Source organism: Dendrobates tinctorius, unplaced genomic scaffold (assembly GCF_039654945.1).
Source record: "Dendrobates tinctorius isolate UK_male_01 unplaced genomic scaffold, ASM3965494v1 ptg000298l, whole genome shotgun sequence".
Lineage (NCBI taxonomy): Eukaryota > Metazoa > Chordata > Amphibia > Anura > Dendrobatidae > Dendrobates > Dendrobates tinctorius.
Genome location: NW_027361965.1, coordinates 480,054 through 504,819, shown reverse-complemented (window position 1 = coordinate 504,819; position 24,766 = coordinate 480,054). Strand labels below are relative to the sequence as shown.

The following is a 24,766-nucleotide window of genomic DNA, read 5'->3' as shown; positions in this document are numbered from 1 at the left end:
TGGCTGAGTGGAGTTACTGACTGGCTATAAGGCTGCCAACGCCCTTCTGCCCTGCGGGTGATTTCTCTGTGGGATCCTTGGAGACCAGTCTGAATTCCTGCTCCTCTAAAGCTAAGTTTGCTGCTCGGCCTTTTGCATTGGTGCTTTGACTTTGTTTTGCTTTGTTTTTCTGGATTTCTGCCATTCCCTGCTGGGGTGTGCTGAATTCATTTAGCTCTGTCTTCTGAAAATACCTGAGTGCTGATTTAGTTTTTGAAGCCTAGCTGCTTCAGGGCCTTTTTCATATCAGCTTGTTGGCTTATGTCTTTGATAGGGTTTTAGAATAATTGAAACTGCAAGGAAAAAAAGCGCAATAGGGTCTTATCTGAGAAAACCAAGATATCAAATAGTAATTTATACTCACCGTATATAGGAGAGTAACAAGCATAAAGAAATGCGGTCAGCTTGCTGCACATCCAAATGACCACGCTGTGGCCATAAATCTTCAGATTCACTAGTAGGACTTTTATGGATTAAAACGTGCGCTGCCAGACCATCAATCCTCACAAGTTGTGTACTTAATATATTTATTTCCCAACGCGTTTCGAGGTCATAAACCTCTTCCTCAGGGGATGACATGTCATCCCCTGAGGAAGAGGTTTATGACCTCGAAACGCGTTGGGAAATAAATATATTAAGTACACAACTTGTGAGGATTGATGGTCTGGCAGCGCACGTTTTAATCCATAAAAGTCCTACTAGTGAATTTGATAGGGTTTTGGCAGATTGCAGACAGCAGTGTTATGATCGAGTCACCGTAGGAGGCAAAAACCAGAAATGCTAGCTAAGTCCTGAAAACCAGAGAAGTTGGCAACTATCAGATTGCAGACCCCTGAACCTATCAGCACAACTAGCAGTAGCCGTGGGGGGTTCCTACGATGACCTAGACCCCTCGATCACAGCCGGAGAGATACATAGGCCTAAAGAAGGAAAGGGGAAATCTAACTGCCCCAGAGCAGACCCCAAAGCAATAGGCAGCCCCCCACATATAATGACGGTGAAGCAAGATGAAAACACTTAAACAGACAGAAAGACAGGCTGAGCAAAGAAGGGGCCCAAAAACTACCTAGATAGGAACGGATAGGAAGGCTGCTGTCTGCAATCTGCCAAAACCCTATCAGAGAAAAAGCCAACAAGCTGATATAAAAATGGCCCTTGAAGCAACTAAGCTTCAAAAACTAAATCAGCACTCAGGTACATTCAGAAGACAGAACTCACGGAACACTGCACATTCCAGCAGGGAGTGGCAGAATCCAAAAAGCAAGAAAAAACAAAACAAATCTTAGATGCAAAAAGGTAAAACAGAAAAACTTAGCTTTAGGAGAGCAGGAATCAGACTGGAGTCCAAGAGTCCACAGAGAAATCACCCGCAGGGCAGAAAGGGCGTAGGCTGCCTTAAATCCAGTCAGTGACTCCACTCAGCCAATCGTCCTCATCAGTCCCAGGTGTCTGATAATCAGGCTCACTACCTTCCTTTACTAGAATAGGGAGTTCACCAGGCCTCAGTGACGGAGGGGAAAATGAACTCACAACAGTAACCCCCCCTTGAGGAGGGGTCACCGAACCCTCAACAACGCTACCAGGGCGAGCCAGATGAAAGGCACGCACCAATCTTTTGGCATGAATATCAGAGGCAGAGACCCAGGAATTATCCTCCTGACCATAACCCTTCCACTTAACCAAATACTGGAGTCTCCGTCTAGCCAGACGGGAATCCAGAATTTTCTCTACCTCATATTCCAAGTTACCTTCAACCAATACAGGGTCCGGAGGTGCCACCTCAGGCACAACTGGCTCAACAAACCTCTTCAACAAGGACTTATGGAACACATTATGGATCTTAAATGTGACAGGAAGAGCCAAACGAAAAGAGACCGGATTAATAATCTCCAAAATCTTGTAAGGTCCAATAAATCTAGGCTTAAACTTAGGAGAAGCCACCTTCATAGCAATATTTTTTGATGATAACCACACCATATCACCAATCTTAAACTGGGGACCAATGGTCCTATGTCGATTGGAAAACCGCTGGGCCTTTTCCTGGGAGAGAGATTACTTATCCACCACTTGGTCCCAGATCTGGTGCATTCTCTCCACCACAGTGTCAACACCTGGGCAGGCAGAAGGCTCCACCTGCCCTGAAGAAAATCGAGGGTGAAAACCAAAGTTACAAAAAAAAGGTGACATCAAAGTGGCAGAACTAGCTCTATTATTTAAAGCAAATTCGGCCAAGGGCAAAAATGAAACCCAATCATCCTGATCAGCGGAAATAAAACATCTCAAATATGACTCCAAGGTCTGGTTTGTTCTCTCTGTCTGCCCATTGGTCTGAGGGTGAAAAGCAGAGGAGAAGGACAACTGAATTCCCAGCTTGGAACAGAAAGTCCTCCAAAATCTAGACACAAACTGATCTCCTCTGTCAGATACAATGTTCTCAGGAATCCCGTGCAAGCGAACCACCTGTTGCAAAAACAGAGGCACCAACTCAGAGGAAGATGGCAACTTAGGGAGTGGTACAAGATGAACCATCTTAGAGAATCTATCACAAATCACCCAAATAACAGTCATTCTTTGAGAGGCCGGCATATCAGAGATGAAATCCATTGAAATATGGGTCCATGGCCTCCTGGGGACCGGCAAAGGCATCAACAACCCACTAGAGCGAGAACAAGATTTAGACCGGGAGCACGTCCCACAGGACTGCACAAAATTCCTGACATCATGAGACAAGGTGGGCCACCAAAAAGAGCGACTCACCAGATCTCTAGTACCAAAAATACCTGGATGACCAGCCAATGCAGAGCAATGAACTTCAGACATCACTCTCTTCTTCCACTGGTCAGGAACATACAACTTTCCACTGGGGCAACGCTCAGGTTTGTCCTCCTGGAACTCTTGCAGAGCAAGTCTCAAATCGGGCGAGATGGCAGAAAGAACTACCCCTTCGCCTAAGATGGTGGCAGGCTTGGTCACCACAGGAGAATCAGCAAAGAAACTCCTAGAGAGGGCGTCTGCCTTGACATTCTTAGTTCCAGGAAGGAAAGAGACCACAAAATCAAAACGTGTAAAAAACAAGGCCCACCTAGCCTGTCTAGGGTTCAAGCGTTTAGCCGACTCTAGGTAAATCAAATTTTTGTGGTCAGTGAGGACCACAACTTGATGTTTGGCTCCCTCCAACCAATGTCTCCACTCCTCAAATGCCCATTTCATGGCCAACAGTTCCCGATTCCCCACATCATAGTTACGTTCAGATGAAGAGAACTTACGGGAAAAGAAAGCACAGGGATTCATTTTAGATGTTACCGGATCCTTTTGGGACAACACCGCTCCTGCACCAATCTCAGAAGCATCCACCTCTACCTGGAACGGGAGTGAGACATCAGGTTGCCGCAGAACCGGGGCGGAGGTAAATCTACGCTTCAGCTCCTGAAAGGAAGCAACCGCCTCCGGAGACCAATTCAACACATCCGCACCCTTCCTGGTCAGGTCAGTCAATGGTTTGGCAATACTAGAAAATTTTGCTATAAATTTCCGATAAAAATTAGCAAAACCCAAAAACTTCTGGAGGGCCTTCAAAGAAGTGGGCTGAACCCAATCATAAATGGCCTGTATCTTGGCCGGGTCCATTTCAATAGTTGATGGAGACAAAATAAATCCCAAAAAAGAAATTCTCTGTACTCCAAAAAGGCATTTTAATCCTTTGACATACAGAGAATTCTCTCTCAAGATCCAGAACACAGTCCGAATATGTTCCACATGAGAGTCCCAATCCTTGGAGAAGATCAAAATATCATCCAGATAGATTATCAAAAATTTATCGACAAAGTCTCGGAAAATATCGTTCATGAAGCACTCGAAGACAGAAGGGGCATTAGTGAGCCCAAAAGGCATCACCAGGTACTCAAAATGTCCCTCCGGATTATTAAACGCGGATAAGATTATACGCCCCCCTGAGGTCAAGCTTGGTAAACCAGCAAGCACCTCTGACTCTAGAGAATAGATCCGAAATCAGGGGTAACGGATACTGATATTTAATAGTAATTTTATTGAGGGAACGATAATCAATACAAGGCCTTAAAGAACCATCCTTCTTGGCCACAAAAAAAAAAACGGCACCTAAGGGTGCAGAGGATGGTCGAATATGACCCTTCTCCAACGCCTCCTTAATATAGGACCGCATGGCCTCGTGCTCGGGTACAGATAAATTGAAGAGCCGACCCTTAGGAAACTTACACCCCGGGTTTAGTTCAATTGCACAGTCATAACTCCTATGAGGAAGCAAGGACGCAGACTCATTCTCACTAAATACATCATAGTAGTCCGCCAAATAGTCAGGCACCTCATGCGACTGAGGAGAGGTGGAAAAAACTGGAGCCTCACTAAAGGTACATCGGCAACCCCAACTCACCACAGACACAGACTTCCAATCCAAAACTGGATTATGAATCTGCAACCAGGGAAACCCCAGAACAACGGTATCATGCAGACCATGCAACACCAAAAATCTGCAATTTTCTTGGTGGTCTGGGGCGACCCGCATGACCAACTGGGTCCAAAACTGAGGTTTATTTTTTGCCAGAGGGGTAGCATCAATCCCCCTCAAAGGGATAGGCGTCTGCAGAGGTGTCAACGGAAATCCACAACGTTTAGCAAAATCCAAGTCCATTAGGTTTAGCGCTGCTCCCGAATCCACAAAAGCCTTGGCGGAAAATGTGGACAGGGAACAGATCAGAGTAATCGCCAAAAGAAACTTAGGCTGAACCCCACCAACAGAAAACGTGTGTGCAAAGCGTTTCTCACGTTTAGGACAAACAGAAATAACATGTGAGGCATCTCCACAGAAAAAACACAGCTTATTACACCTTCTGAATTCCTGACGTTGCTTCTTAGACAAAACTCTATCACATTGCATAGGTTCAGACGTCTGTTCTACCGGTGGCAACACCTCTCGTGTAATCCTGCGTTCACGTAAACGCCGATCAACCTGAATGGCTAAAGACATAGAATCGTCCAGACCAGAGGGAACAGGAAAACCCACCATAGTATCTTTTACGGCTTCTGACAAACCCTTCCGAAAGAGAGTAGTCAAGGAACTATCATTCCAGGTAGTAAGGACCGCCCACTTTCGGAACTTTTGACAGTACAACTCTGCAGATTCTCGACCCTGGTTCAATGCTAACAGGGTCTTTTCAGCCTGATCAATAGCATTAGGTTCGTCGTACAGCAACCCCAAGGCTTGAAAAAATGCGTTCACATTAGTCAGAACAGGGTCATTGGTTTCAAAGAAAACGCCCAATCCTGGGGATCGCCGCGCAGCAAAGAGATGACAATTTTAACCTGCTGCGCGGGGCTCCCTGACGAGTTAGGCTTCAAAGCAAAAAATAATTTACAATTATTTTTGAAACTCAAAAATTTAGATCGATCCCCAAAAAATACATCAGGTGTAGGGATCTTTGGTTCAACAGCATGTGAACGAGCAAGGTAGGCGGAAATTCCCTGCACTTCCGCAGCGAGCTGCTCCACACGATCAGACACTTGCTTTATCTCCATTGAGAGAAAAAAAAATTCCCCCTACGGCCTCAGAGATATAGAGGAAAGAATATACTTTTTTTTTTTTTTTTTGTTAAACACAATTCTTTCCTGCTATTGAGTACCCCAGGATCTGCGGTTAGGCGGGTGATTCTTTTATGATCGAGTCACCGTAGGAGGCAAAAACCAGAAATGCTAGCTAAGTCCTGAAAACCAGAGAAGTTGGCAACTATCAGATTGCAGACCCCTGAACCTATCAACACAACTAGCAGTAGCCGTGGGGGGTTCCTACGATGACCTAGACCCCTCGATCACAGCCGGAGAGATACATAGGCCTAAAGAAGGAAAGGGGAAATCTAACTGCCCCAGAGCAGACCCCAAAGCAATAGGCAGCCCCCCACATATAATGACGGTGAAGCAAGATGAAAACACTTAAACAGACAGAAAGACAGGCTGAGCAAAGAAGGGGCCCAAAAACTACCTAGATAGGAACGGATAGGAAGGCTGCTGTCTGCAATCTGCCAAAACCCTATCAGAGAAAAAGCCAACAAGCTGATATAAAAATGGCCCTGAAGCAACTAAGCTTCAAAAACTAAATCAGCACTCAGGTACATTCAGAAGACAGAGCTACGGAACACTGCACACTCCAGCAGGGAGTGGCAGAATCCAAAAAGCAAGAAAAACCAAAACAAATCTTAGATGCAAAAAGGTAAAACAGAAAAACTTAGCTTTAGGAGAGCAGGAATCAGACTGGAGTCCAAGAGTCCACAGAGAAATCACCCGCAGGGCAGAAAGGGCGTAGGCTGCCTTAAATCCAGTCAGTGACTCCACTCAGCCAATCGTCCTCATCAGTCCCAGGTGTCTGATAATCAGGCTCACTACCTTCCTTCACTAGAATAGGGAGTTCACCAGGCCTCAGTGACGGAGGGGAAAATGAACTCACAACACAGCAGCCTTCCTGTTTTTTCCTATCTAGGTAGTTTTGGGCCCCTCTTTGCTCAGTCTATCTTTCTGTCTGTGTTAGTATTTTCATCTTGCTTCACCGTCATTATATGTGGGGGGCTGCCTATTGCTTTGGGGTCTGCTCTGGGGCAGTTTAGATTTCCCCTTTCTTTAGGCCTATTTAATTCTCCGGCTGTGATCGAGGGGTCTAGGGCATCGTAGGAACCCCCCACGGCTACTGCTAGTTGTGTTGATAGGTTCAGGGGTCTGCAATCTGATAGTTGCCAACTTCTCTGGTTTTCTGGACTTAGCTTGTATTTCTGCTTTTGCCTCCTACGGTGACTCATTCATAACACCACCCCCAACAATCCTCCGGTGTCAGTGCATATCACACAGACCCCCAGACCACCCCCAACAATCCTCCACCCAGTCCCCCAGACCAACCCCAACAATCCTCCAATGTCAGTGCATATCACACAGACCCCCAGACTACCCCAACAATCCTCCAGTGTCAGTGCTCATCACACAACCCCGAGACCACCCCCAACAATCCTCCAATGTCAGTGCATATCACACAGACCCCCAGACCACCCCCAACAATCCTCCAGTGTCAGTGCTCATCACACAGACCCCCAGACCACCCCCAACAATCCTCCAGTGTCAGTGCTCATCACACAGACCCCCAGACCACCCCCAACAATCCTCAAGTGTCAGTGCTCATCACACAGACCCCCAGACCACCCCCAACAATCCTCCAATGTCAGTGCTCATCACACAGACCCCCAGACCACCCCCAACAATCCTCCGGTGTCAGTGCTCATCACACAGACACCCAAACCACCACCAACAATCCTCTGCTGTCAGTGCTCATCACACAGACCCCCAGACCACCCCCAACAATCCTCCGGTGTCAGTGCATTTCACACAGACCCCCAGACCACCCCCAACAATCCTCCGGTGTCAGTGCTCATCACACAGACCCCCAGACCACCCCCAACAATCTTCTGCTGTCAGTGCTCATCACACAGACCCCCAGACCACCCCCAACAATCCTCTGCTGTCAGTGCTCATCACACAGACCCCCAGACCACCCCCAACAATCCTCCAGTGTCAGTGCTCATCACACAGACCCCCAGACCACCCCCAACAATCTTCTGCTGTCAGTGCTCATCACACAGACCCCCAGACCACCCCCAACAATCTTCTGCTGTCAGTGCTCATCACACAGACCCCCAGACCACCCCCAACAATCCTCTGCTGTCAGTGCTCATCACACAGACCCCCAGACCACCCCCAACAATCCTCTGCTGTCAGTGCTCATCACACAGACCCCCAGACCACCCCCAACAATCCTCCAGTGTCAGTGCTCATCACACAGACCCCCAGACCACCCCCAACAATCCTCCGGTGTCAGTGCATATCACACAGACCCCCAGACCACCCCCAACAATCCTCTGCTGTCAGTGCTCATCACACAGACCCCCAGACCACCCCCAACAATCCTCTGCTGTCAGTGCTCATCACACAGACACCCAGACCACCCCCAACAATCCTCTTCTGTCAGTGCTCATCACACTGACCACTAGAACACCCACATCAAACCCAATGCTGTCAGTATACATCTTACAGACCCCTGGACCACCCCCACCATCCCCCAGGGTACACAATATGCTTGTCATAAATCACCAATTGGTTTGGCCAATGGGCCCTTCTCACCTGGTCTTTTAGGGCCACGATATGCCAGGAGCAGCTTACACCACTGGGGTAATTATTTTTGGGCCAGTTGGGGCTGGTTATACTTCCCTGGGGCTTCTCAAACTTTCCCCCACAGAGGAGATTGTCTGTAATACAGAAGTGATGGGGTCAATATGTTCAGTCTTTGCCCATGGGGTCGCCGTATAGGGGAGATGCCGGGGCTGCCGTACAGGGGCACTCCCAGGGTCTCCTACACTGGCACTCCTGGGGTCACCGTACAGGGTCACTGCCCGGGGTCACCATACAGGGCCGCTCCTGGGGTCACCGTACAGGGTCACTGCCGGGGTCCCCGTAAAGGAGCGTTCCCAGGGTTGTCGTACAGGGCCGCTCCTGGGGTCACCGTACAGGGTCACTGCCCGGGGTCACCGTACAGGGACGCTCTCTCACCTGACAGCTGTGGGGCCTCGGCACTGTACCAGACCAGGAACCCGCGTCCTCCAGTGCCCTCATCTGACACCATCTCCAGCATCATCTGGGGGCCGGTTGACATGAGAGCTCCGGGGCGGAACGTCCCACAGACCCGAGCCAGACGCTGGGAGCCGGTGTCATGGCCATTGTAGATATTGAGGTAGTCATAGCGACAGGTGGGGTCCGACTCCATGTCCAGGACACGGAAAGACAGGATGACCACATGACCCTCCGGGACCTGCAAGAGACATATGTCACCTCATGTCCTCTCACCTGCAGTCTCCTCTCTCCTGCAGTCTCCTCCTCTCTCCTGCAGTCTCCTCCTCTCTCCTGCAGTCTCCTCCTCTCTCCTGCAGTCTCCTCCTCTCTCCTGCAGTCTCCTCTTCTCACCAGCAGTCTCCTCCTCTCTCCTGCAGTCTCCTCCTCTCTCCTGCAGTCTCCTCCTCTCTCCTGCAGTCTCCTCCTCTCTCCTGCAGTCTCCTCCTCTCTACTGCAGTCTCCTCCTCTCTCCTGCAGTCTCCTCCTCTCTCCTGCAGTCTCCTCTTCTCACCAGCAGTCTCCTCTTCTCACCAGCAGTCTCCTCTTCTCACCAGCAGTCTCCTCCTCTCTCCTGCAGTCTCCTCCTCTCTCCTGCAGTCTCCTCCTCTCTCCTGCAGTCTCCTCCTCTCACTTGCAGTCTCCTCCTCTCACCTGCAGTCTCCTCCTCTCTCCTGTAGTCTCCTCTTCTCACCAGCAGTCTCCTCTTCTCTCCAGCAGTCTCCTCTTCTCACCAGCAGTCTCCTCCTCTCTCCTGCAGTCTCCTCCTCTCTCCTGCAGTCTCCTCCTCTCACTTGCAGTCTCCTCCTCTCCTGCAGCCTTCTCCTCTCTTCTGCAGTCTCCTCCTCTCTCCTGCAGTCTCCTCCTCTCTCCTGCAGTCTCCTCTTCTCACCAGCAGTCTCCTCCTCTCTCCTGCAGTCTCCTCCTCTCACTTGCAGTCTCCTCCTCTCTCCTGCAGTCTCCTCCTCTCTCCTGCAGTCTCCTCTTCTCACCAGCAGTCTCCTCCTCTCTACTGCAGTCTCCTCCTCTCTCCAGCAGTCTCCTCTTCTCACCAGCAGTCGTCTCCTCTCTCCTGCAGTCTCCTGCAGTCTCCTCCTCTCTCCTGCAGTCTCCTCCTCTCACTTGCAGTCTCCTCCTCTCACCTGCAGTCTCCTCCTCTCTCCTGCAGTCTCCTCTTCTCACCAGCAGTCCCCTCCTCTCTCCTGCAGTCTCCTCCTCTCACTTGCAGTCTCCTCCTCTCCTGCAGCCTCCTCCTCTCTTCTGCAGTCTCCTCCTCTCTCCTGCAGTCTCCTCCTCTCACTTGCAGTCTCCTCCTCTCTCCTGCACTCTCCTCCTCTCTCCTGCAGTCTCCTCCTCTCTCCTGCAGTCTCCTCCTCTCACTTGCAGTCTCCTCCTCTCTCCTGCAGTCTCCTCTTCTCACCAGCAGTCTCCTCCTCTCTCCTGCAGTCTCCTCCTCTCTCCTGCAGTCTCCTCTCACCTGCACTCTCCTCCTCTCTCCTGCAGTCTCCTCCTCTCTCCTGCAGTCTCCTCTCTCCTGCAGTCTCCTCCTCTCTCCTGCAGTCTCCTCCTCTCTCCTGCAGTCTCATCCTCTCTCCTGCAGTCTCATCCTCTCTCCTGCAGTCTCCTCCTCTCTCCTGCAGTCTCCTCCTCTCTCCTGCAGTCTCCTCCTCTCTCCTGCAGTCTCCTCCTCTCTCCTGCAGTCTCATCCTCTCTCCTGCAGTCTCCTCCTCTCTCCTGCAGTCTCCTCTTCTCACCAGTAGTCTCCTCTTCTCACCAGCAGTCTCCTCTTCTCACCAGCAGTCTCCTCTTCTCACCAGCAGTCTCCTCTTCTCACCAGCAGTCTCCTCTTCTCACCAGCAGTCTCCTCCTCCTTTCTCCTGCAGTCTCCTCTTCTCACCAGCAGTCTCCTCCTCTCACTTGCAGTCTCCTCCTCTCACTTGCAGTTTCCTCCTCTCTCTTGCACTCTCCTCCTCTCTCCTGCACTCTCCTCCTCTCTCCTGCACTCTCCTCCTCTCTCCTGCACTCTCCTCTTCTCACCTGCAGTCTCTTCTCACCAGCCGTCTCCTCTTCTCACCAGCCGTCTCCTCCTCTCTCCTGCAGTCTCCTCCTCTCTCCTGCAGTCTCCTCCTCTCTCCTGCAGTCTCCTCCTCTCTCCTGCAGTCTCCTCCTCTCACTTGCAGTCTCCTCCTCTCACCTGCAGTCTCCTCCTCTCTCCTGTAGTCTCCTCTTCTCACCAGCAGTCTCCTCTTCTCTCCAGCAGTCTCCTCTTCTCACCAGCAGTCTCCTCCTCTCTCCTGCAGTCTCCTCCTCTCTCCTGCAGTCTCCTCCTCTCACTTGCAGTCTCCTCCTCTCCTGCAGCCTTCTCCTCTCTTCTGCAGTCTCCTCCTCTCTCCTGCAGTCTCCTCCTCTCTCCTGCAGTCTCCTCTTCTCACCAGCAGTCTCCTCCTCTCTCCTGCAGTCTCCTCCTCTCACTTGCAGTCTCCTCCTCTCTCCTGCAGTCTCCTCCTCTCTCCTGCAGTCTCCTCTTCTCACCAGCAGTCTCCTCCTCTCTACTGCAGTCTCCTCCTCTCTCCAGCAGTCTCCTCTTCTCACCAGCAGTCGTCTCCTCTCTCCTGCAGTCTCCTGCAGTCTCCTCCTCTCTCCTGCAGTCTCCTCCTCTCACTTGCAGTCTCCTCCTCTCACCTGCAGTCTCCTCCTCTCTCCTGCAGTCTCCTCTTCTCACCAGCAGTCCCCTCCTCTCTCCTGCAGTCTCCTCCTCTCACTTGCAGTCTCCTCCTCTCCTGCAGCCTCCTCCTCTCTTCTGCAGTCTCCTCCTCTCTCCTGCAGTCTCCTCCTCTCACTTGCAGTCTCCTCCTCTCTCCTGCACTCTCCTCCTCTCTCCTGCAGTCTCCTCCTCTCTCCTGCAGTCTCCTCCTCTCACTTGCAGTCTCCTCCTCTCTCCTGCAGTCTCCTCTTCTCACCAGCAGTCTCCTCCTCTCTCCTGCAGTCTCCTCCTCTCTCCTGCAGTCTCCTCTCACCTGCACTCTCCTCCTCTCTCCTGCAGTCTCCTCCTCTCTCCTGCAGTCTCCTCTCTCCTGCAGTCTCCTCCTCTCTCCTGCAGTCTCCTCCTCTCTCCTGCAGTCTCATCCTCTCTCCTGCAGTCTCATCCTCTCTCCTGCAGTCTCCTCCTCTCTCCTGCAGTCTCCTCCTCTCTCCTGCAGTCTCCTCCTCTCTCCTGCAGTCTCCTCCTCTCTCCTGCAGTCTCATCCTCTCTCCTGCAGTCTCCTCCTCTCTCCTGCAGTCTCCTCTTCTCACCAGTAGTCTCCTCTTCTCACCAGCAGTCTCCTCTTCTCACCAGCAGTCTCCTCTTCTCACCAGCAGTCTCCTCTTCTCACCAGCAGTCTCCTCTTCTCACCAGCAGTCTCCTCTTCTCACCAGCAGTCTCCTCCTCCTTTCTCCTGCAGTCTCCTCTTCTCACCAGCAGTCTCCTCCTCTCACTTGCAGTCTCCTCCTCTCACTTGCAGTTTCCTCCTCTCACTTGCAGTTTCCTCCTCTCTCTTGCACTCTCCTCCTCTCTCCTGCACTCTCCTCCTCTCTCCTGCACTCTCCTGCACTCTCCTCTTCTCACCTGCAGTCTCTTCTCACCAGCCGTCTCCTCTTCTCACCAGCCGTCTCCTCCTCTCTCCTGCAGTCTCCTCCTCTCTCCTGCAGTCTCCTCCTCTCTCCTGCAGTCTCCTCCTCTCACTTGCAGTCTCCTCCTCTCCTGCAGTCTCCTCCTCTCTCCTGCAGTCTCCTCCTCTCTCCTGCACTCTCCTCCTCTCTCCTGCACTCTCCTCGTCTCTCCTGCACTCTCCTCGTCTCTCCTGCACTCTCCTCGTCTCTCCTGCAGTCTCCTCGTCTCTCCTGCACTCTCCTCGTCTCTCCTGCAGTCTCCTCTCTCCTGCAGTCTCCTCCTCTCACTTGCAGTCTCCTCCTCTCTCCTGCAGTCTCCTCCTCTCACTTGCAGTCTCCTCCTCTCTCCTGCAGTCTCCTCTTCTCACCAGCAGTCTCCTCTTCTCACCAGCCATCTCCTCTTCTCATCAGCCATCTCCTCTTCTCACCAGCCGTCTCCTCCTCTCTCCTGCAGTCTCCTCCTCTCTCCTGCAGTCTCCTCTTCTCACCAGCAGTCTCCTCCTCTCTCCTGCAGTCTCCTCCTCTCACTTGCAGTCTCCTCCTCTCTCCTGCACTCTCCTCCTCTCTCCTGCACTCTCCTCCTCTCTCCTGCAGTCTCCTCCTCTCACCTGCACTCTCCTTCTCTCACCTGCACTCTCCTCGTCTCTCCTGCACTCTCCTCCTCTCTCCTGCAGTCTCCTCTTCTCACTTGCAGTCTCCTCCTCTCTCCTGCAGTCTCCTCTTCTCACCAGCAGTCTCCTCTTCTCACTAGCAGTCTCCTCCTCTCTCCTGCAGTCTCCTCTTCTCACCAGCAGTCTCCTCCTCTCTCCTGCAGTCTCCTCCTCTCACTTGCAGTCTCCTCCTCTCACCTGCGCTCTCCTCTCTCCTGCACTTTCCTCTCTCCTGCAGTCTCCTCCTCTCTCCTGCACTCTCCTCCTCTCTCCTGCAGTCTCCTCCTCTCCCCTGCAGTCTCCTCCTCTCCCCTGCAGTCTCCTCCTCTCCCCTGCAGTCTCCTCCTCTCTCCTGCAGTCTCCTCCTCTCACTTGCAGTCTCCTCCTCTCTCCTGCAGTCTCCTCTTCTCACCAGCAGTCTCCTCCTCTCTCCTGCAGCCTCCTCCTCTCTCCTGCAGCCTCCTCCTCTCTCCTGCAGTCTCCTCCTCTCTCCTGCAGTCTCCTCCTCTCACCAGCAGTCTCCTCTCCTCACCAGCAGTCTCCTCCTCTCTCCTGCAGTCTCCTCCTCTCACTTGCACTCTCCTCCTCTCTCCTGCACTCTCCTCTCTCCTGCACTCTCCTCCTCTCTCCTGCAGTCTCATCCTCTCTCTTGCAGTCTCCTCCTCTCTCCTGCAGTCTCCTCCTCTCTCCTGCAGTCTCCTCTCACTTGCAGTCTCCTGCTCTCTCCTGCAGTCTCCTCCTCTCTCCTGCAGTCTCCTCCTCTCACTTGCAGTTTCCTCCTCTCTCCTGCAGTCTCCTCTTCTCACCAGCAGTCTCCTCCTCTCTCCTGCAGTCTCCTCCTCTCCTGCAGTCTCCTCCTCTCCTGCAGTCTCCTCCTCTCTCCTGCAGTCTCTTCCTCTCTCCTGCAGTCTCTTTCTCACCAGCAGTCTCCTCCTCTCTCCTGCAGTCTCCTCTTCTCAAAAGGAGTCTCCTCCTCTCTCCTGCAGTCTCCTCCTCTCCTGCAGTCTCCTCCTCTCTCCTGCAGTCTCTTCCTCTCTCCTGCAGTCTCTCTCACCAGCAGTCTCCTCCTCTCTCCTGCAGTCTCCTCTTCTCACCAGCAGTCTCCTCCTCTCTCCTGCAGTCTCCTCTTCTCACCAGCAGTCTCCTCCTCTCTCCTGCAGTCTCCTCCTCTCCTGCAGTCTCCTCCTCTCTCCTGCAGTCTCTTCCTCTCTCCTGCAGTCTCCTCCTCTCTCCTGCAGTCTCCTCTTCTCACCAGCAGTCTCCTCCTCTCTCCTGCAGTCTCCTCCTCTCTCCTGCAGTCTCCTCCTCCTTTCTCCTGCAGTCTCCTCTTCTCACCAGCAGTCTCCTCCTCTCACTTGCAGTCTCCTCCTCTCACTTGCAGTTTCCTCCTCTCTCTTGCACTCTCCTCCTCTCTCCTGCACTCTCCTCCTCTCTCCTGCACTCTCCTCCTCTCTCCTGCACTCTCCTCCTCTCTCCTGCAGTCTCCTCTTCTCACCTGCAGTCTCTTCTCACCAGCCGTCTCCTCCTCTCTCCTGCAGTCTCCTCCTCTCTCCTGCAGTCTCCTCCTCTCTCCTGCAGTCTCCTCCTCTCTCCTGCAGTCTCCTCCTCTCTCCTGCAGTCTCCTCCTCTCTCCTGCAGTCTCCTCCTCTCACTTGCAGTCTCCTCCTCTCCTGCAGTCTCCTCCTCTCTCCTGCACTCTCCTCCTCTCTCCTGCACTCTCCTCCTCTCTCCTGCACTCTCCTCGTCTCTCCTGCAGTCTCCTCGTCTCTCCTGCACTCTCCTCGTCTCTCCTGCAGTCTCCTCTCTCCTGCAGTCTCCTCCTCTCACTTGCAGTCTCCTCCTCTCTCCTGCAGTCTCCTCCTCTCACTTGCAGTCTCCTCCTCTCTCCTGCAGTCTCCTCTTCTCACCAGCAGTCTCCTCTTCTCACCAGCCATCTCCTCTTCTCATCAGCCGTCTCCTCTTCTCACCAGCCGTCTCCTCCTCTCTCCTGCAGTCTCCTCCTCTCTCCTGCAGTCTCCTCTTCTCACCAGCAGTCTCCTCCTCTCTCCTGCAGTCTCCTCCTCTCACTTGCAGTCTCCTCCTCTCTCCTGCACTCTCCTCCTCTCTCCTGCAGTCTCCTCCTCTCACCTGCACTCTCCTCCTCTCTCCTGCAGTCTCCTCTTCTCACTTGCAGTCTCCTCCTCTCTCCTGCAGTCTCCTCCTCTCTCCTGCAGTCTCCTCTTCTCACCAGCAGTCTCCTCTTCTCACCAGCAGTCTCCTCTTCTCACCAGCTGTCTCCTCTTCTCACTAGCAGTCTCCTCCTCTCTCCTGCAGTCTCCTCTTCTCACCAGCAGTCTCCTCCTCTCTCCTGCAGTCTCCTCCTCTCACTTGCAGTCTCCTCCTCTCACCTGCGCTCTCCTCTCTCCTGCAGTCTCCTCCTCTCTCCTGCAGTCTCCTCCTCTCTCCTGCAGTCTCCTCCTCTCTCCTGCAGTCTCCTCCTCTCTCCTGCAGTCTCCTCCTCTCCCCTGCAGTCTCCTCCTCTCCCCTGCAGTCTCCTCCTCTCTCCTGCAGTCTCCTCCTCTCACTTGCAGTCTCCTCCTCTCTCCTGCAGTCTCCTCTTCTCACCAGCAGTCTCCTCCTCTCTCCTGCAGTCTCCTCCTCTCTCCTGCAGCCTCCTCCTCTCTCCTGCAGCCTCCTCCTCTCTCCTGCAGTCTCCTCCTCTCTCCTGCAGTCTCCTCCTCTCACCAGCAGTCTCCTCTTCTCACCAGCAGTCTCCTCCTCTCTCCTGCAGTCTCCTCCTCTCACTTGCACTCTCCTCCTCTCTCCTGCACTCTCCTCTCTCCTGCACTCTCCTCCTCTCTCCTGCAGTCTCATCCTCTCTCTTGCAGTCTCCTCCTCTCTCCTGCAGTCTCCTCCTCTCTCCTGCAGTCTCCTCTCACTTGCAGTCTCCTGCTCTCTCCTGCAGTCTCCTCCTCTCTCCTGCAGTCTCCTCCTCTCACTTGCAGTTTCCTCCTCTCTCCTGCAGTCTCCTCTTCTCACCAGCAGTCTCCTCCTCTCTCCTGCAGTCTCCTCCTCTCCTGCAGTCTCCTCCTCTCCTGCAGTCTCCTCCTCTCTCCTGCAGTCTCTTCCTCTCTCCTGCAGTCTCTTTCTCACCAGCAGTCTCCTCCTCTCTCCTGCAGTCTCCTCTTCTCACCAGCAGTCTCCTCCTCTCTCCTGCAGTCTCCTCCTCTCCTGCAGTCTCCTCCTCTCTCCTGCAGTCTCTTCCTCTCTCCTGCAGTCTCCTCCTCTCTCCTGCAGTCTCCTCTTCTCACCAGCAGTCTCCTCCTCTCTCCTGCAGTCTCCTCCTCTCTCCTGCAGTCTCCTCCTCCTTTCTCCTGCAGTCTCCTCTTCTCACCAGCAGTCTCCTCCTCTCACTTGCAGTCTCCTCCTCTCACTTGCAGTTTCCTCCTCTCTCTTGCACTCTCCTCCTCTCTCCTGCACTCTCCTCCTCTCTCCTGCACTCTCCTCCTCTCTCCTGCAGTCTCCTCCTCTCTCCTGCAGTCTCCTCCTCTCTCCTGCAGTCTCCTCCTCTCCTGCAGTCTCCTCCTCTCCTGCAGTCTCCTCCTCTCTCCTGCAGTCTCTTCCTCTCTCCTGCAGTCTCTCTCACCAGCAGTCTCCTCCTCTCTCCTGCAGTCTCCTCTTCTCACCAGCAGTCTCCTCCTCTCTCCTGCAGTCTCCTCCTCTCCTGCAGTCTCCTCCTCTCTCCTGCAGTCTCTTCCTCTCTCCTGCAGTCTCCTCCTCTCTCCTGCAGTCTCCTCTTCTCACCAGCAGTCTCCTCCTCTCTCCTGCAGTCTCCTCCTCTCTCCTGCAGTCTCCTCCTCTCTCCTGCAGTCTCCTCCTCCTTTCTCCTGCAGTCTCCTCTTCTCACCAGCAGTCTCCTCCTCTCACTTGCAGTCTCCTCCTCTCACTTGCAGTTTCCTCCTCTCTCTTGCACTCTCCTCCTCTCTCCTGCACTCTCCTCCTCTCTCCTGCACTCTCCTCCTCTCTCCTGCAGTCTCCTCTTCTCACCTGCAGTCTCTTCTCACCAGCCGTCTCCTCCTCTCTCCTGCAGTCTCCTCCTCTCTCCTGCAGTCTCCTCCTCTCTCCTGCAGTCTCCTCCTCTCTCCTGCAGTCTCCTCCTCTCTCCTGCAGTCTCCTCCTCTCACTTGCAGTCTCCTCCTCTCACTTGCAGTCTCCTCCTCTCTCCTGCACTCTCCTCCTCTCTCCTGCACTCTCCTCCTCTCTCCTGCACTCTCCTCGTCTCTCCTGCAGTCTCCTCGTCTCTCCTGCACTCTCCTCGTCTCTCCTGCAGTCTCCTCTCTCCTGCAGTCTCCTCCTCTCACTTGCAGTCTCCTCCTCTCTCCTGCAGTCTCCTCCTCTCACTTGCAGTCTCCTCCTCTCTCCTGCAGTCTCCTCTTCTCACCAGCAGTCTCCTCTTCTCACCAGCCATCTCCTCTTCTCATCAGCCGTCTCCTCTTCTCACCAGCCGTCTCCTCCTCTCTCCTGCAGTCTCCTCCTCTCTCCTGCAGTCTCCTCTTCTCACCAGCAGTCTCCTCCTCTCTCCTGCAGTCTCCTCCTCTCACTTGCAGTCTCCTCCTCTCTCCTGCACTCTCCTCCTCTCTCCTGCAGTCTCCTCCTCTCACCTGCACTCTCCTCCTCTCTCCTGCAGTCTCCTCTTCTCACTTGCAGTCTCCTCCTCTCTCCTGCAGTCTCCTCCTCTCTCCTGCAGTCTCCTCTTCTCACCAGCAGTCTCCTCTTCTCACCAGCAGTCTCCTCTTCTCACTAGCAGTCTCCTCCTCTCTCCTGCAGTCTCCTCTTCTCACCAGCAGTCTCCTCCTCTCTCCTGCAGTCTCCTCCTCTCACTTGCAGTCTCCTCCTCTCACCTGCGCTCTCCTCTCTCCTGCAGTCTCCTCCTCTCTCCTGCAGTCTCCTCCTCTCTCCTGCAGTCTCCTCCTCTCTCCTGCAGTCTCCTCCTCTCCCCTGCAGTCTCCTCCTCTCCCCTGCAGTCTCCTCCTCTCTCCTGCAGTCTCCTCCTCTCACTTGCAGTCTCCTCCTCTCTCCTGCAGTCTCCTCTTCTCACCAGCAGTCTCCTCCTCTCTCCTGCAGTCTCCTCCTCTCTCCTGCAGCCTCCTCCTCTCTCCTGCAGCCTCCTCCTCTCTCCTGCAGTCTCCTCCTCTCTCCTGCAGTCTCCTCCTCTCACCAGCAGTCTCCTCTTCTCACCAGCAGTCTCCTCCTCTCTCCTGCAGTCTCCTCCTCTCACTTGCACTCTCCTCCTCTCTCCTGCACTCTCCTCTCTCCTGCACTCTCCTCCTCTCTCCTGCAGTCTCATCCTCTCTCTTGCAGTCTCCTCCTCTCTCCTGCAGTCTCCTCCTCTCTCCTGCAGTCTCCTCTCACTTGCAGTCTCCTGCTCTCTCCTGCAGTCTCCTCCTCTCTCCTGCAGTCTCCTCCTCTCACTTGCAGTTTCCTCCTCTCTCCTGCAGTCTCCTCTTCTCACCAGCAGTCTCCTCCTCTCTCCTGCAGTCTCCTCCTCTCCTGCAGTCTCCTCCTCTCCTGCAGTCTCCTCCTCTCTCCTGCAGTCTCTTCCTCTCTCCTGCAGTCTCTTTCTCACCAGCAGTCTCCTCCTCTCTCCTGCAGTCTCCTCTTCTCACCAGCAGTCTCCTCCTCTCTCCTGCAGTCTCCTCCTCTCCTGCAGTCTCCTCCTCTCTCCTGCAGTCTCTTCCTCTCTCCTGCAGTCTCTCTCACCAGCAGTCTCCTCCTCTCTCCTGCAGTCTCCTCTTCTCACCAGCAGTCTCCTCCTCTCTCCTGCAGTCTCCTCCTCTCTCCTGCAGTCTCCTCCTCTCTCCTGCAGTCTCCTCCTCTCTCCTGCAGTCTCCTCCTCTCTACTGCAGTCTCCTCCTCTCTCCTGCAGTCTCCTCTTCTCACCAGCAGTCTCCTCCTCTCTCCTGCAGTCTCCTCCTCTCTCCTGCAGTCTCCTCCTCCTTTCTCCTGCAGTCTCCTCTTCTCACCAGCAGTCTCCTCCTCTCACTTGCAGTCTCCTCCTCTCACTTGCAGTTTCCTCCTCTCTCTTGCACTCTCCTCCTCTCTCCTGCACTCTCCTCCTCTCTCCTGCACTCTCCTCCTCTCTCCTGCAGTCTCCTCCTCTCTCCTGCAGTCTCCTCCTCTCTCCTGCAGTCTCCTCCTCTCCTGCAGTCTCCTCCTCTCCTGCAGTCTCCTCCTCTCTCCTGCAGTCTCTTCCTCTCTCCTGCAGTCTCTCTCACCAGCAGTCTCCTCCTCTCTCCTGCAGTCTCCTCTTCTCACCAGCAGTCTCCTCCTCTCTCCTGCAGTCTCCTCCTCTCCTGCAGTCTCCTCCTCTCTCCTGCAGTCTCTTCCTCTCTCCTGCAGTCTCCTCCTCTCTCCTGCAGTCTCCTCTTCTCACCAGCAGTCTCCTCCTCTCTCCTGCAGTCTCCTCCTCTCTCCTGCAGTCTCCTCCTCCTTTCTCCTGCAGTCTCCTCTTCTCACCAGCAGTCTCCTCCTCTCACTTGCAGTCTCCTCCTCTCACTTGCAGTTTCCTCCTCTCTCTTGCACTCTCCTCCTCTCTCCTGCACTCTCCTCCTCTCTCCTGCACTCTCCTCCTCTCTCCTGCAGTCTCCTCTTCTCACCTGCAGTCTCTTCTCACCAGCCGTCTCCTCCTCTCTCCTGCAGTCTCCTCCTCTCTCCTGCAGTCTCCTCCTCTCTCCTGCAGTCTCCTCCTCTCTCCTGCAGTCTCCTCCTCTCTCCTGCAGTCTCCTCCTCTCACTTGCAGTCTCCTCCTCTCACTTGCAGTCTCCTCCTCTCTCCTGCACTCTCCTCCTCTCTCCTGCACTCTCCTCCTCTCTCCTGCACTCTCCTCGTCTCTCCTGCAGTCTCCTCGTCTCTCCTGCACTCTCCTCGTCTCTCCTGCAGTCTCCTCTCTCCTGCAGTCTCCTCCTCTCACTTGCAGTCTCCTCCTCTCTCCTGCAGTCTCCTCCTCTCACTTGCAGTCTCCTCCTCTCTCCTGCAGTCTCCTCTTCTCACCAGCAGTCTCCTCTTCTCACCAGCCATCTCCTCTTCTCATCAGCCGTCTCCTCTTCTCACCAGCCGTCTCCTCCTCTCTCCTGCAGTCTCCTCCTCTCTCCTGCAGTCTCCTCTTCTCACCAGCAGTCTCCTCCTCTCTCCTGCAGTCTCCTCCTCTCACTTGCAGTCTCCTCCTCTCTCCTGCACTCTCCTCCTCTCTCCTGCAGTCTCCTCCTCTCACCTGCACTCTCCTCCTCTCTCCTGCAGTCTCCTCTTCTCACTTGCAGTCTCCTCCTCTCTCCTGCAGTCTCCTCCTCTCTCCTGCAGTCTCCTCTTCTCACCAGCAGTCTCCTCTTCTCACCAGCAGTCTCCTCTTCTCACTAGCAGTCTCCTCCTCTCTCCTGCAGTCTCCTCTTCTCACCAGCAGTCTCCTCCTCTCTCCTGCAGTCTCCTCCTCTCACTTGCAGTCTCCTCCTCTCACCTGCGCTCTCCTCTCTCCTGCAGTCTCCTCCTCTCTCCTGCAGTCTCCTCCTCTCTCCTGCAGTCTCCTCCTCTCTCCTGCAGTCTCCTCCTCTCCCCTGCAGTCTCCTCCTCTCCCCTGCAGTCTCCTCCTCTCTCCTGCAGTCTCCTCCTCTCACTTGCAGTCTCCTCCTCTCTCCTGCAGTCTCCTCTTCTCACCAGCAGTCTCCTCCTCTCTCCTGCAGTCTCCTCCTCTCTCCTGCAGCCTCCTCCTCTCTCCTGCAGCCTCCTCCTCTCTCCTGCAGTCTCCTCCTCTCTCCTGCAGTCTCCTCCTCTCACCAGCAGTCTCCTCTTCTCACCAGCAGTCTCCTCCTCTCTCCTGCAGTCTCCTCCTCTCACTTGCACTCTCCTCCTCTCTCCTGCACTCTCCTCTCTCCTGCACTCTCCTCCTCTCTCCTGCAGTCTCATCCTCTCTCTTGCAGTCTCCTCCTCTCTCCTGCAGTCTCCTCCTCTCTCCTGCAGTCTCCTCTCACTTGCAGTCTCCTGCTCTCTCCTGCAGTCTCCTCCTCTCTCCTGCAGTCTCCTCCTCTCACTTGCAGTTTCCTCCTCTCTCCTGCAGTCTCCTCTTCTCACCAGCAGTCTCCTCCTCTCTCCTGCAGTCTCCTCCTCTCCTGCAGTCTCCTCCTCTCCTGCAGTCTCCTCCTCTCTCCTGCAGTCTCTTCCTCTCTCCTGCAGTCTCTTTCTCACCAGCAGTCTCCTCCTCTCTCCTGCAGTCTCCTCTTCTCACCAGCAGTCTCCTCCTCTCTCCTGCAGTCTCCTCCTCTCCTGCAGTCTCCTCCTCTCTCCTGCAGTCTCTTCCTCTCTCCTGCAGTCTCTCTCACCAGCAGTCTCCTCCTCTCTCCTGCAGTCTCCTCTTCTCACCAGCAGTCTCCTCCTCTCTCCTGCAGTCTCCTCCTCTCTCCTGCAGTCTCTTCCTCTCTCCTGCAGTCTCCTCCTCTCTCCTGCAGTCTCCTCTTCTCACCAGCAGTCTCCTCCTCTCTCCTGCAGTCTCCTCCTCTCTCCTGCAGTCTCATCCTCTCTCCTGCAGTCTCCTCCTCTCTCCTGCAGTCTCCTCCTCTCTCCTGCAGTCTTCTCCTCTCTCCTGCAGTCTCCTCTTCTCACCAGCAGTCTCCTCCTCTCTCCTGCAGTCTCCTTCTCTCACTTGCAGTCTCCTCCTCTCTCCTGCAGTCTCCTCCTCTCTCCTGCAGTCTCCTCCTCTCTCCTGCAGTCTCTTTCTCACCAGCAGTCTCCTCCTCTCTCCTGCAGTCTCTTCCTCTCTCCTGCAGTCTCCTCCTCTCTCCTGCAGTCTCCTCCTCTCTCCTGCAGTCTCCTCCTCTCCTCTCCTGCAGTCTCCTCTTCTCACCAGCAGTCTCCTCCTCTCTCCTGCAGTCTCCTTCTCACCAGCAGTCTCCTCCATTGCACACGTCTCTTGCACTCTCTTACCGTAATCTTCCACACACATTTCTTGTTATGGGGGTAATAGCTTGGAAACCCCTCGCTGGCGATGTATCCGGATTCCCCGCTGATGTCTCCTCCGCACAGAAACTCGGGCCTGAGGATGGAAGAGCGGAGTGTGAACAGTGACCTGGAGCGTGTATGTAGGATATTATGGTGCCGCCGCTCATCGCCGGGTGTCTTCTCCTTTAGGGTGCGTGCACACGCTGCGGTTTTGCCCTGCGGTTTATCACCTCTACAATGGAGCAGATGGCAAACCGCAGCGGAATCCGCAGAAATAACTGACATACAATTCTTTCTGCGGTTTAGAAACCGCAGGAAAACCACACGGAAAAATCTGCACCGTCTGCACAGCGGTTTTTAATATCCATAGGATATTATGCTACTGCACACCGCAGCGTGCGCACACACTCTTACACTTTCGTGACCGTTTTGCTTTTCCAGATATTTTAGACGGATTTGCGAGATGCGACTTTTACCAAATGTGGCATTTTTTGGTGCATCACAGTCTCCCTAAGTTTGGTGCGAAAAACAAAAGTGACCTTAATAAATCACAAATGATGAATCGGGTACTATGTGCCAAAAGTAAGTGCACCCCCTCCTGATATTGAGTTTCAGTCACACCCCCTCCACACAGGTGCATCTCATCTGTGTGCTGGATGAGATCTGTGTGGTGCATGAGACGCACCTGTGTGGTGGATGAGGCGCACCTGTCTGCTGGATGAGATCTATATGGTGGATGAGACGCACCTGTGTGGTGGATGAGGCGCACCTGTGTGCTGGATGAGATCTATATGGTGGATGAGACGCACCTGTGTGGTGGATGAGACGCACCTGTGTGGTGGATGAGACGCACCTGTGTGGTGGATGAGGCGCACCTGTGTGGTGGATGAGGCGCACCTGTCTGCTGGATGAGATCTATATGGTGGATGAGACGCACCTGTGTGCTGGATGAGGCGCACCTCTGTGCTGGATGAGATCTATATGGTGGATGAGACGCACCTGTGTGGTGGATGAGACGCACCTGTCTGCTGGATGAGGCGCACCTGTCTGCTGGATGAGGCGCACCTGTGTGCTGGATGAGGCGCACCTGTGTGCTGGATGAGGCGCACCTGTGTGCTGGATGAGGCGCACCTGTGTGCTGGATGAGATCTATATGGTGGATGAGGCGCACCTGTGTGGTGGATGAGACGCACCTGTGTGCTGGATGAGGCGCACCTGTGTGCTGGATGAGGCGCACCTGTGTGCTGGATGAGGCGCACCTGTCTGCTGGATGAGATCTATATGGTGGATGAGGCGCACCTGTGTGGTGGATGAGACGCACCTGTGTGGTGGATGAGACGCACCTGTGTGGTGGATGAGACGCACCTGTGTGCTGGATGAGGCGCACCTGTCTGCTGGATGAGATCTATATGGTGGATGAGGCGCACCTGTGTGCTGGATGAGGCGCACCTGTGTGCTGGATGAGATCTATATGGTAGATGAGGCGAACCTGTGTGGTGCATGAGGCGCACCTGTGTTGTGGATGAGGCACACCTGTGTGCTGGATGAGGCGCACCTGTGTGGTGGATGAGACGCACCTGTGTGCTGGATGAGGCACACCTGTGTGGTGGATGAGACGCACCTGTGTGCTGGATGAGATCTATATGGTGGATGAGGCGCACCTGTGTGCTGGATGAGGCACACCTGTGTGCTGGATGAGGCACACCTGTGTGCTGGATGAGATCTATATGGTGGATGAGGCGCACCTGTGTGGTGGATGAGACGCACCTGTGTGCTGGATGAGGCGCACCTGTGTGCTGGATGAGGCGCACCTGTGTGCTGGATGAGGCGCACCTGTCTGCTGGATGAGATCTATATGGTGGATGAGGCGCACCTGTGTGGTGGATGAGACGCACCTGTGTGGTGGATGAGACGCACCTGTGTGGTGGATGAGACGCACCTGTGTGCTGGATGAGGCGCACCTGTCTGCTGGATGAGATCTATATGGTGGATGAGGCGCACCTGTGTGCTGGATGAGATCTATATGGTAGATGAGGCGAACCTGTGTGGTGCATGAGGCGCACCTGTGTTGTGGATGAGGCACACCTGTGTGCTGGATGAGGCGCACCTGTGTGGTGGATGAGACGCACCTGTGTGCTGGATGAGGCACACCTGTGTGGTGGATGAGACGCACCTGTGTGGTGGATGAGACGCACCTGTGTGCTGGATGAGGCGCACCTGTGTGGTGGATGAGGCGCACCTGTGTGGTGGATGAGACGCACCTGTGTGGTGGATGAGACGCACCTGTGTGGTGGATGAGGCGCACCTGTGTGGTGGATGAGGCGCACCTGTGTGGTGGATGAGGCGCACCTGTGTGGTGGATGAGACGCACCTGTGTGGTGGATGAGGCGCACCTGTGTGGTGGATGAGGCGCACCTGTGTGGTGGATGAGGCGCACCTGTGTGGTGGATGAGGCGCACCTGTGTGGTGGATGAGACGCACCTGTGTGGTGGATGAGACGCACCTGTGTGGTGGATGAGACGCACCTGTGTGGTGGATGAGGCGCACCTGTGTGGTGGATGAGGCGCACCTGTGTGGTGGATGAGGCGCACCTGTGTGGTGGATGAGACGCACCTGTGTTGTGGATGAGGCGCACCTGTGTGCTGGATGAGGCGCACCTGTGTGGTGGATGAGACGCACCTGTGTGCTGGATGAGGCGCACCTGTGTGGTGGATGAGACGCACCTGTGTGGTGGATGAGACGCACCTGTGTGGTGGATGAGACGCACCTGTGTGCTGGATGAGGCGCACCTG

The 24,766-nt window shown here is 54.4% G+C and overlaps 2 protein-coding genes across 4 annotated transcripts in view; one reads left to right on the top strand and one right to left on the bottom strand.

Moving 5' to 3' along the window:
• Positions 1–24,766, bottom strand: part of PCOLCE (procollagen C-endopeptidase enhancer) — a 65,177-nt gene that overhangs the window by 8,084 nt on the left and 32,327 nt on the right. For both annotated transcript variants that reach the window (XM_073560582.1, XM_073560583.1), the window contains exons 2-4: positions 21,960–22,068; positions 8,653–8,911; positions 8,227–8,351 (exon numbers count right to left, since the gene is read on the bottom strand). In XM_073560582.1, the coding sequence (XP_073416683.1) occupies positions 8,227–8,351; positions 8,653–8,911; positions 21,960–22,068 (493 nt within the window). The remainder of the gene's footprint in view (positions 1–8,226; positions 8,352–8,652; positions 8,912–21,959; positions 22,069–24,766) is intronic.
• Positions 1–24,766, top strand: part of LOC141073190 (uncharacterized) — a 67,121-nt gene that overhangs the window by 25,534 nt on the left and 16,821 nt on the right. The gene's annotated exons all lie outside the window — the stretch shown is intronic.